General features: G+C 41.6%; 1 protein-coding gene across 1 annotated transcript; it reads left to right on the top strand.

Annotated features, from left to right (window-relative positions):
- Positions 1-593: 593 nt before the first annotated feature.
- C3H6orf62 (chromosome 3 C6orf62 homolog) lies at positions 594-11,394 on the top strand. Its single transcript, XM_070747385.1, has 5 exons — positions 594-2,803; positions 3,343-3,519; positions 8,103-8,228; positions 9,473-9,607; positions 10,118-11,394. The coding sequence occupies exons 1-5, from the start codon at positions 2,675-2,677 to the stop codon at positions 10,241-10,243; spliced, it is 693 nt and encodes a 230-aa protein (XP_070603486.1). The 5' UTR covers positions 594-2,674; the 3' UTR covers positions 10,244-11,394.
- Positions 11,395-12,541: the final 1,147 nt, after the last annotated feature.

The following is a 12,541-nucleotide window of genomic DNA, read 5'->3' as shown; positions in this document are numbered from 1 at the left end:
AAGAAGCTATGTAAGATTAGATTAACAACTCTTAGTGCCTTTTTGGCAATGTTGTTACAGTGGGCTCTAATACGTAGGTCGTTGGATATGATTATTCCAAGGTCTTTGACAGAGTGCGGCTCAAACATTCTTACAACCTGGGGATCGTACTCAATGTAAATTTCAACCATCGTTTATTTAAATCCAGATCTCTGTGGATTTTAACGAAGGCTGAACTATTAACTAACTCCCTTGACGGGTTTGTACGCTCCGACCACAATTAGCTACTGGTGCGAATTCGGTCTCTGGGTAATGCCAAATAAGCACCGCCTGTGAGCAAATCGAAATTTTACAGCGCCAGAAACCTCGCTGGTGTTCATTGGGGCGTATTTATCGTCGGGTTTAAGGCGGCAGCAATTGCGTATAGAGTAACGCAACCCTCTGTATTCTGCCTACAGTCCTCCGGTTTGTATAAACCCCCTGCAAATCCCGATTCCCGTCGACCTTTCCAAACTCTCTCCCTTCCTTTCTTTCTTTCCCTCCTCTCCCCGCGGGCTTTGCCAAAGTGGAACGGTCCGCCGCAAGAGCGCCTGCGCCGCGGCCGAAGAAAAGGCGGAGCCTATCCGTGTGACTCAGGCGAAGAAGGAAAAGGCGGCGGCTGCCATTTTGAGGGGGTTGTTTTTTTTCTTCCCTCCCTCCCCTTCGCTCCGAACTGACGCTTCCTCGTCGCCTCGCGCTTCATTCCGGACCGAGTAGCTGCTCCTGCGCGCGCCGTTCCTTCGCCTGAGAGGGGACAGGAGGGGGGGCTTCGCTCTCTCTCTCGCCTCCTGCCCTTCCCGCTTTAACCGGAGCTTCGTTAGCTCAGGGTCCGCCCGGCCCAGCCTCTGCTTTCGCTGCTTCTTCCTCCTCCTCCCTCTCCTCTTCCTCCTCCTCCTTCCTTCGCCGCCGCCACCATTTGCCCTCCCCCGGCGGCTCCGGGGCGCCGAGCTTTTTAGGCTATGGGGACCAGGCTGCTGGGGCTGAGCAGCGGCAGTGCGGACGGCCCGGTGGCGGTGAACGGCGCAGAGGGGATGGGGGAGCTCGGCGGCTTCTTGGTGGCTTTCTCTTGACATGGCTCCTACCCGTGCTGCTCGCAGCGCCGCCGACGCCACCACAGCCTCCACTGCTCCGCCCGCGCCCGCCGGCTGCGGATAGATAGCAGGCCAAAGCCGCCCCCCTTCCGTCTCTCCGCTCCGCGCTCTCTTCGCCCGCCTTGCGCCTCCCGCTGAGGTGAACAGGGAAAAATAAGAGAGAGGGAGAGAAATTAACTTTTTTTTAATGAGAGAAAGTTGAAAGAGGTGAGGGGAGGGTGTTCGGGGTTTTTTTAAAAATATTTTTTTAATTTAAAAAAGGCGAATTCCTGTCCCGAACAAATTTACGAAAGGGACGGGTAATCTCCCCTCATACCCCCCCCCCCTTTTAAATGATTTGATTCGATTTTTTTTTCTTCGACGCAAAAAACCCCAACGGCTGTTTTTTTCTCTTTTTTTGGCTTCTTTACTTGGAGGCTCATTTGAATGCCAAGAGAGATTCCCTGGACGGTGGGCTGAGTCCCCTTCCCTTCCCCTTGAGCCGAGCCCGGAACCCCGCTTCTCTTCTTCCTCAGGTGCGGTTCAAGGAAGCAACGCCGAGGAGGCGACCTCGCACCTTCAAGCCATGCTCAGCCCCAACTAAAAACTATTAGCCGTTGCGGCGGAGGAAGGAGGATAGTTGATGGGGAGATAAGACAGCAGTTGAGGTCATGGAGGTATCTTGCCCTGCTTAGGGGTGGGGGGGTTGCTTAGATAGCCTTGAGGCTTAACTCCCTTTGGGCTTCCCTCCTCTAAGCTTTTGATTGATGGTCATCATGATCCCCGTTTTCTCTGACAGACGCGGCCTCGGGGCCACCGCGTGCCCGACGGGGAGCGCGACGAAGTTAGAAATGACTCTGCTGTTTTCCAAACTTCTTGCTCGTCGGCAAACCGGCACTGTGGTGTTGTCTGCGATTGATGATTTTGTTAGTAGGGAAACGTCTCGCCTCCCAGGGCATCCTCTCCTCTTCTGCACTCCTTCCTTTGCTTTCTCCCAAGTCTAATCATCATTGAAAATTAAAAGCAAGGCAGTATAGCAATAGCGGCAATCTTGGTAATAATAATAAGAATAATAATCGGCAGAGTCATGAACCTGGGTGCGATAGAGTACTGTCTTTAATTTCAGGGTTTTTTTGGTTTGGGTTATATTTTTTGAGGGGGCTTGGGGCAAAGAAACAACAACCCAAATGGATTGGGTCCATCCCCTTTTTATTCCTTTTTTAAATGCATATAAATTGTGATAAGATTTTTTTCTCCTGTTCTTGCCCCTTTATTCCTGTGGTTTAAACTGTATATCAGTGTATTTCCTTCACACACACACACACAATTTTTTTTGGTAATATGTGCAAACCCTTTGTCCAGTAATGGTTGGACAATTACTTACTTTGTTTTATGACCCCTCTAGTAAGACAGTCTTGTAAAACAATTGCCTGAGGTGCACTTTTGGGGTTTGCCTCTGTTTTTATTGATTCAGTGGTATAAGCAGGAATAAAATGACTTGTTTCTGTTGCACTTGAGTCTTATGAAAAAAGGGCCCACAGTTTAGTGACAGTTTCCAAAGGCTTTTGTACCATCTGTATTATAAAATGGGGGACCCAAACTCCCGGAAGAAACAAGCTCTGAACAGACTTCGTGCTCAGCTAAAAAAGAAAAAAGAATCTCTAGCTGACCAGTTTGATTTCAAGATGTATATTGCCTTTGTATTCAAAGACAAGGTAACCTTATTTCTGTTTTTTATTTCAGTATATAAGATGCATATTTAATGATCTTGAAAGTCTTTTAGAATCAAAACGTGAAGAATATATATTAAGGGCATAAACTTTTCGTGGCTTAAAAAATAGACTACATTTGTTTATTGAATACATATCTTAATGCACATAACTACTAAGTACCATAGTATTGTAAAGTTCCATTGTATTTGTTAGAAATTACAGATGTTCAAGTGTGGAAGGATAACACTAAATATATTGTGTGGTGTTTGTATGTATGTTACATGAGAGGAATATAGGTTATATTGAATTAAAACTGACACACACTCAACAGCAAATTGTGCCTTTCAGCCAAAATCCATTTTTTTAAAGACCCTGGCTTTAATAATAGTATTTTTCATTGAATTAAGAGATGAATTTTGGCTTTGCATACATGCTTTTAAAACTAAGGTTGGAACTTCCTGATAATTAACTTTTCTAAATTTTATATTTGAACTTCAACATTTATTTCTTAGTAAAAATGTTTATTAATTTTATTTCTTTAGAGAAAAAAGTCAGCACTCTTTGAAGTGTCTGAAGTGATACCAGTTATGACCAATAATTATGAAGAAAATATCCTGAAAGGTGTGCGAGATTCCAGTTATTCCTTGGACAGTTCCATTGAGCTTCTTCAAAAGGATATTGTACAGTTACATGCACCCCGCTATCAGTCTATGCGCAGGGTAAAATTATTTTTTTCTTATATATGTGACAATCAAATGTTTTTCTTGCAGTCCTTGCTCCAGTTGTGCTTTTGGATCAAAGATTCATGGCCAAGTACAATTTTAAAAACAGAAGATACTGGTTTTACTAAGAGAAAGTAGTTCTACTTGGAGTTTCCTTCTTTCCTAATATACCTTTAATATTAATATTCAGTATGTCTTGACTGATATGAAATTTATTATGTTACCTAGCAGAACTTACTGTATTTCTTTTAAAAACTTTGGGTATATAAAAAGATGTAGTTTTTTGAGATGATGCTCATGAAGAACATTTTATAGTAGAATATGATACGAACTTAATTGGTGCAAGGAGGAGGTTCGTAAGACGAAAGGTTCGTAAGACGAAACATTGTTTCCCATAGGAAACAATGTAAAGTCAATTAATCCGTGCAACCAAAAAAACCCTCGCAAAAAAACGGCTTTCGGCGACTGCTGGGAAGCCGCACGGCTGTTTTAAAAGGTGACAGCTGGCCTGGGGGGCTTGCCAGCACCCCCCCAACCCGGGTTCGGGGTTCGGGGGGGTGCTGGCAAGCCCCCCAGGCCGGCTGCGACCTCTTAAAACACCCGCGCCGCTTCGCAGCTGTCTCCCGAAGCCGAACGCGGAAGTTCGGCTTTAGCGTTCGGCTTCAGGAGACAGCTGCGAAGCGGCGCGGGTGTTTTAAGAGGTCGCAGCCGGCCTGGGGGGCTTGCCAGCACCCCCCGAACCCAGGTTCGGGGGGGGGGGTGCTGGCAAGCCCCCCAGGCCGGCTGCGACCTCTTAAAACACCCGCGCTGCTTCGCAGCTGTCTCCTGAAGCCGAACGCGGAAGTTCGGCTTTAGCGTTCGGCTTCAGGAGACAGCTGCGAAGCGGCGCGGGTGTTTTAAAAGGTTGCAGCCGGCCTGGGGGGCTTCCCAGCAACCTCCCAAACCAAACCCGGGGTTCAGCAAAATTTTGCCTCTTCTTACGAACTTTGTTCGAGTTACGAACCGGCGTTCGGGAGGCTTCTGAGAAGCCCCGCCGCCCGGCTGTCACCTTTTAAAACAGCCGCGCGGCTTCCCAGCAGTCTCCAAACGCCGGTTCGTAAGTCGAAAAAAGTTCGTAAGAAGAGGCAAAATTTTTCTGAACCCCGGGTTCGTATCACGAGTTGTTCGTAAGACGAGGGGTTCGTATCTTGAGGTACCACTGTATGTATGGTTTGTCCCCAATTTTAATTTTCCAAATCTTACCTCACCTACTTATTAGATATTTCCTTATCAGCTATAATTTTAATAAGGTAAATCATCTTATTAAAATATGTTATTATTAAATATTAAATATTAATAATTCAAAAGTACTGTATATCTTAATCATCGGCTTTATCTTTAATTTCTCCAGAATTAACTTGTATAATATTCTGAGTTCTTACTTATGAACAGATTGAGTTTGCCATGATGTTCATGTAAAAATTGTGATTTACCTATTTGTGTTAGCATCAGGCTACAAATATGTACTGTAATTTTCGGAGTATAAGACACACACACACACACCCCGCTCGGATTTGTTCCCTGCCCCAAGAGAGAACGAGAGAAAAAGAGGGGGAGAGTGTGTGAGTGTTGTTAGGGGCAAGTGGGGCAGGAAGTGGGCCTCAGGAGGAAGAGGGGACCCAGTCTCCCCCATTGTAAAGCATGCTTTCGCTGCAGGCCATGGAGGGGTGCACCGCCCAATGAAGGGCTACCAAAATGTTTACTACCACACTGTGGGCGTGGGTTATTCAGGATGCCCTGCATTTTCTTTCAACATCTTTCAGTGCAAATTGGGTGCTCTGGGGTAGAGCTCCATTTTCACTACCCCACTGTGTTTCCCCCTGTCCAGGCAATAGTCCACCCCTGCCCTCACCCCACACCAAAGGAAAGCCAGCCGGGCTCCTTCCCTTCCCCCTGCTCAATCTTATCTCAGGATGGAGGAGCATGTCCTTGAAATACACGTTGGGGCAATGTTGGAGCATATCTTCTGACCCTCTGGCACTCACCTTCAATTCTCCACGTTCTTCCTGTCTTGCTGAGGAGAGGAGCAGCCCTGATGCCTCTGCTTCCCCCCCCCCCTCCTCATGATCCCAGCCATCACTGCCCAGGGAAATGAAAGCAAGCAGAAACAGGACACAGAAAGTGGCATTTTCCACTGTGAGTGCCGGACCACATCTCCGCTGTCCAACATGCTAATGGGGGCACTTTGGCAGGGCCATCTCCTCCCTTCCTGCTGGGTTGTTATGCTTGGCAAGGCAGGGGAGTGCTTCCACACGCCACCCCCTTCTTTCACTTGGCCTCGCTGACAAGGGAGGGGGAAGGCCAGGCTTGGAGGATGGTCCCCACCCCACATCTGCCCCTGCTATTCTTTCCCAGCAGTCTTTGCTAGTGACAACAGCGAATATACCTAGGGGAATTCTGTTGCTGTACAAAGACAAGTGCAGGGTGCTTTACTCCTGCACTAAGGCTCCAACCATGCCACTGCTGTGACAGAGACGGAGCCACAACAGAGGGCCCAAAGAACCGCATGCGGCTCTAGAGCCGCATGTTGCCGACCCCTGGCCTAACCAGATAGGCAGATTATTTTCTTACCTATTTTCCTCCCCCCAAACTAAAGTGTGTCTTATTACTCCAGTGCGTCTTATAAGCCAAAAAATACAGGAATGGCAGTTGGGTAATAATGTCACTGTGCATGTATTTCCATTTTGGCATCTTTTTTTCTGTAACCCCTGGATTCTCCTAATGGAAGTGAGGGAGATTAATCTCACAGGATGTCCTTGAGTTATAACCATTATGGAGCATGCCCATCATGTGACCGGTCCGATTTTATGACACTTTTTATAGCAGTTAAGTGAACATCATGGCTGTAAAGAGAATGCCACACTCATAAAGAAAATCTGTGGTTTGCTATGGGCAGAGTTTTGCTGAAACTGGAAGTAGATGCTGGTGTTTAGCAAAACCCATCAAATGACTGCAGGATACTGCAAACATATGCAACTCTGTTACCAAGTGCCTAAGCGTGGTTATATGACCACAGGGTGAAGGGACTGTCAGAACTTTGAATCAGGTCATAGGTACTTCCAAGTAGACCTTTTGGAACTTCAAATGATCCCTACACAATTAGTCATACGTCGAGAGCTACTTATATTGTGTCCTTTTTCTTCAGCTTTTCTGTGCTCATTCGGATAATTTTTCAGGCAAAAAATTCTTTAAACAAATTTACAGAGGAGGAGAATCTATAGAAATCATCTTCATTAGCAGGAGATACCTATAAAAATGGTATTCACAGTATGTTCTCTAAAGCAGGTGGTTATTGCTTATTCAAGATCTAAGCCAAACAGAATAGTCCTGGCAGAAAAAAAACATGACTTAAATTACATAAATTATGTATACTGGGTTTTATTAAAACAGCAAATGTTAATACAGTGTTCCCTCGATTTTTACGGGGGATGCGTTCCGAGACCACCCGCGAAAGTTGAATTTCCGCGAAGGAGAGATGCGGAAGTAAATACACCATTTTTGGCTATGAACAGTATCACAAGCCTTCCCTTAACACTTTAAACCCCTAAATTACCATTTCCCATTCCCTTAACAAACATTTACTCACCATTATTACTGATACTCACAATTGAATAAGACACTTAGTGATCCTGATATTTATAAACATAATTATTTATTAACAATAATTATTTTTTTGTGATAAAAATGCTGATTGGCCGAGATTTCGGCCAATCAGCAATGGCAGACGAAAGTTTGGCAATGACGTATGATGTCATCGGGTGGGAAAAACCGTGGTATTGAAAAAAACCGGGAAGTATTTTATAATTAATATTTTTTGAAAAACCGTGGTATAGGCTATTCGCGAAGTTCGAACCTGCCAAAATCGAGGGAACACTGTACTAAAAATTGTTTGAACAAGAGAATACTATGGTTCAAAACTGAATTATATGTGATGACTAAATTTGATGCTTTAGTTTGGGTAATTTTGTGCAGAAATTCTCTTAAAATTTCCATGCTTAGATTTAACAATTGGATGGGGAGTACAGGTAGTCCTCGATTTACGACCACAATTGAGCCCAGAATTTCTATTAAGTGTGACATTTAAGTGGGTTTTACCTTCTTTTACAACTTTTCTTGCCATAGTTAAGTGTATCACTGCAATTGGTAAGTTAGTAAACCGGTTGTTAAGTGAATCTGGCTTCCCCATTGACTTTGCTTGTCAAAAGGTTGCAAAAGGTGATCGCATGTCCTTGGGACACCGCAATAAGTCATTTGCCAAGCTTCTGAATTTTGATCACATGATCATGGAGTTGCTACAAAGGTCATAACTGAAAAATTGTCATAAGTCACTTTTTTCAGTGCTGTTGTAACTGAATGATCACTAAATGAACTGTTGTAAGTCACGGTGTTAAATTTTGAGGGGAAATGGACTATTTAGGAGAATAAAAAATCTTAATACTGTATATGTATAAATTATATGTATAATTTTAATGAAGTTACTGATTAGTGCACATTTGCACGCTATGACTTTGGATACTATTAAATGATTTTTATCTCTTCAGGATGTGATTGGCTGTACACAGGAGATGGACTTCATACTTTGGCCTCGGAATGATATTGAGAAGATAGTCTGTCTTCTGTTTTCTAGATGGAAGGGATCAGATGATGAGCCCTTTAGGCCTGTTCAGGTATGGCATATGCAGATAAAACTCAAGTAAGCAGATGGTATTTCAAATGAAAACCACTGCCTTTTAATGCTGATTAGATATGACCTTTGGATTTTTGAAGCTGCAATTAGCAATCCGGTGCCTTAATGTTACTTTGAATACAACTTCCATGTATTTAAATCAGCCTGGACAATTATTGGCTATTATGGGGTTTGTAATGCAAAGTAGAAAGTAGCAGTTGTCTACCTAATTTACTGTTGATTGCAGCACACATGTGTAATTGTGAGTATGTATGCCAATGCATCTGGATGACCTTGGCAGTTGTAATATATTGAAGATTTAATTCTTAAGGCATTCTGCCATTTATTTGTAAATATTGCTTTATTTTTTGAACAAATCTACTTCAATAACCTTATTTTACTTTGATTAACACTATATAACAAATAATGCGCAAATTGGTTGTGAGGGTTCCAGTAGTTATTGGCATACTGGGTGCCATATCAAAAAAGAAATATTGAATAGCATTTAGAAAATATGCATATTGACAAAATTTCACAAATTTCAATCTGTAGATTACAGAAGGTTATATGCTTGGAACTGCACATATGCTATGCTAATACATTATGACATCTTTGGTACTTGGGAAAAACCTCATGCATTTGAAGGCCACTACGAGCTAAAAAAACTGGCAGCTGTAATTTCATGCCCAAAAGTTCTAATATAATGATTTAACAATGGAAAGGAATAAGTTTTCCCAATTGCTATATTTGTTAAACTTGTATAGAATAGCTTGTAAATTGGAATAGGAGAGGCAAAAGAATTGAATACTTTTCTTCAGACTCCAGGACTTAGTATTACTATACTTTTCTTCACATTCCGCCCCGAGTCTTCAGAGAGGGGTGGCATACAAATCTAATAAATTATTATTATTATTATTATTATTATTATTATTATTATTATTATTATTATTCCAGGACTTAATATTATTTGATTCAAAAATAATTTCACTTGCCTATAATTCAGTTGGTGGATCTTAGAAGGCAACCCATGTTCTGTTCTTTTTGTTACCCTCTGGGTTTAGTTTCTTTGTAATTCTTTTGTATTGCACTGGGTTTGTTTGATTTTAAGTGGTTTTTTTTTTTTTTACAGTTGTAGGTCACCCAGAGTTACTGGGCATCAGAGAGCATGTAATAATTTTAAAAATATCTACAAGACTGCTTTTTAAATTTTTAATTAAAATATTTTTTGTTGAATATTTTGAATAGGCCAGGTTTGAGTTTCATCATGGTGACTATGAAAAGCAGTTTCTGCATGTACTGAGCCGAAAGGACAAGACTGGAATTGTTATCAACAACCCTAACCAGTCAGTGTTTCTTTTCATTGACAAACAGCACTTGCAGGTAAACTTATTCCAGTATATAATAGTTGCTTCATTTATAATTTAGGAATTGTTGTGACAGAACATTGAGGCTAGATAGATAATACAGTATATACAACAGGCATTAAGCAAAATATTGTGAGGTAAAGCACATTGGCCATTTTTTTGTGTTTTGGTAATGTAACAAACATTCAATAGGCAGCATCCTTTTAAATTGTAGAATTGAAAAATGTAGATTTGATGCATACCAGCCATAGTTTATGTTGTTTACTGAGTCTCTACTGAACTCCTTTTAAAGTGTAATTTAATCTAGCCTTGGAAAAAGCATTTTCTGGGAGAAAAAGTAAAGTATAAAACTCTAATAAAGTTGCATGTGTTAAAAAAATATCAAATGACAGTTTTTGTTCCCCCACACTTCAAGTTCCTAAATTATTTCTGAAAAGACAAACTGGGAGAAATTTAAAGGGTTTTTCCCCCCACCGTACATAAAGAAACTGCTATCCTTGTTTCTAAAATTATCTATTTTTTACAGACTCCAAAAAACAAAGCTACAATTTTCAAGTTATGCAGCATCTGCCTGTATCTGCCACAGGAGCAACTCACCCACTGGGCGGTTGGTACTGTTGAGGATCACCTCCGCCCATACATGCCAGAATAGCGTTCTGGCCAGCAAAATGGGGAAAACCACAGATTGCAGGAGTGTAGTTTCCACTTTCCTCGCCTTTTATTCTTTCGGAGTAGAAGAAAATGGACACATGCTCAGAACACTATCCATCGTGAACCTTGATCATCCTGGATTATTTTCTGTTATCATTTGTATCTCAGAACTTTTTTTTAAAGATGTTTTCTGCATGGACTTTATGAAAGAGAATGCTCTGCATATTTCTGCATTGCATGAGCATCTTACCAAAATGTGAAATGAAGGGACTGTTACACACTGAAAGAAATGTTATCTGAGAGCACAAAGCGATCATTTATGGTGGTGTGTCCATTTGTGCTGGTCATGTCCCCTGTTTCAGTATTCATAGGGTGAAAAGTGAATGTAAGGGTGTAAAAGCCTTCTAAGCGTTGCTTTTAACATGATTGTATCAGAGCTGTGTCAGATTCATTCTAATGATGAGTTCTCTGGCTTGCTACAGTAGATGGCTTACTATGGGAAAGAAATTTTTAAGGAAGAAAAGCATCTCATTCATTGTAGGCATTAATTGCCTCTTCTATTTTGCTTGGCCATGTTTGAGTTTACTAGCATTTTCATTTTTTGGATCTCTTTCCCCAGTTTGCTGTATAACTAAATGTAGAGTGTTCTGTTAAGTTGAATACATTTTACATACCTGGGGTCTGAAGTAGCCTAAAGCAGCTAAGTTAAAAATAGCAGCTGCAGAAACAATGTTGGCAGAGGATTGTTTTTCCCCCCGAGAGCTGACTTGTAAAATGGCTGGTGAACTGAGTAGGAAATACTGGTTTCCAAAACATTTCTGACATGGAAAACCCTCTAAGGTTCTTTGGGGTGGGATGGGGGAGGAATAAGATCAAAAGCATTTGTGGATTTAATTGTAAAATATTGTTTGGAGTGTCAAAGTTGGTTTTGACAGAACATATTTTGTTTAAGATTGTGCAATGAACATAAGAAAGACTACTGTATAGTTTTGGCAAAGAACGCTTTGCTTATGGGTTGAATAATTTTACTGAAGTAAATCTGTATAAGCCAACTCCCTTTGGGTAAATCTAGTGCTTATCTGTTTAAAATTTGTATTTAGCTTTTGTTTGGAATTGGAACAAATGAAAATAAACAAATTAGTTGAACATTTATCTGCTCTGTTATGAAGTCCATGCTAGTTGTGAGGTGTGCAGGCACTAAATTGATATAGCAACACAATCCATGACAGTATCAACTGATAATGTAAAGTAGAAACATAGAAAGATAGAAGATTTATGGCAGAAAAAGACCTCATGGTCCATCTAGTCTGCCCTTATACTATTTCCTGTACAGTGTTCCCTCGATTTTTGCGGGTTCGAACTTCGTGAAAAGTCTATACCACGGTTTTTCAAAAATATTAATTAAAAAATACTTTGCGGTTTTTTTCCCTATACCACGGTTTTTCCCACCCGATGACGTCATATGTCATCACCAAACTTTCATCCGCCTTTAATAAATATTTTTTTAATAAACTTTAATAAATAAATAAATAATCTAAATGGTTGCTAAGGGAAAGGGAAATTGTAATTTGTGGGTTTAAAGTGTTAAGGGAAGGCTTGTGATACTGTTCATAGCCAAAAATAGGGTATTTACTTCCGCATCTCTACTTCGGGGAAATTCGACTTTCGCGGGTGGTCTCGGAACACATCCCCCGCGAAAATTGAGGGAACACTGTATTTTAATCTTAGGATGGATATGTTTATCCCAGGCATGTTTAAATTCAGTTTCTGTGGATTTACCAACCACATCAGCTGGAAGTTTGTTCCAAGCATCTACTACTCTCAGTAAAATATTTTCTCACGTTGCTTCTGATCTTTCCCCCAACTAACCTCAGAATGTGACCCCTTGTTCTTGTGTTCACTTTCCTATTAAAAACACTTCTCCGTACTGAAGGAGCGGGTCCAGCAGTCACATAGGTTGCTCATGTCCAATCCGGTGGAACTGAGCCTAGTATTAAAAAAGCTTGCCGGATCCGCCCCTTCCCCAGAATTCGCTCAGTTCGCATATCCTGCGGTTGTATTGTGATAGCTCGTTCGACATTCTAACACCTTCCCTTCGTTCTTTCCTTCAAAAAGTAGTAAGATTTATTGTCTTTATTTTATTACTTGCACTAATTGCGCCAGCCGTTTAAAAGAAAAAAAGAAAAAAACGCGGCTTGGCTTTCTTTCCTTGGGAGAAGTTGCGGTTTCGTTTTCCCCCGGCGGTTTTGCCGGTTACGATTCCTGCGGCCGCTTGTGGATTCTTCTAATCCTTAGGCCT

This window comes from Erythrolamprus reginae, chromosome 3 (assembly GCF_031021105.1).
Source record: "Erythrolamprus reginae isolate rEryReg1 chromosome 3, rEryReg1.hap1, whole genome shotgun sequence".
In the NCBI taxonomy this organism is placed as follows: domain Eukaryota; kingdom Metazoa; phylum Chordata; class Lepidosauria; order Squamata; family Dipsadidae; genus Erythrolamprus; species Erythrolamprus reginae.
This window is presented reverse-complemented; position numbering and strand designations above follow the sequence as displayed.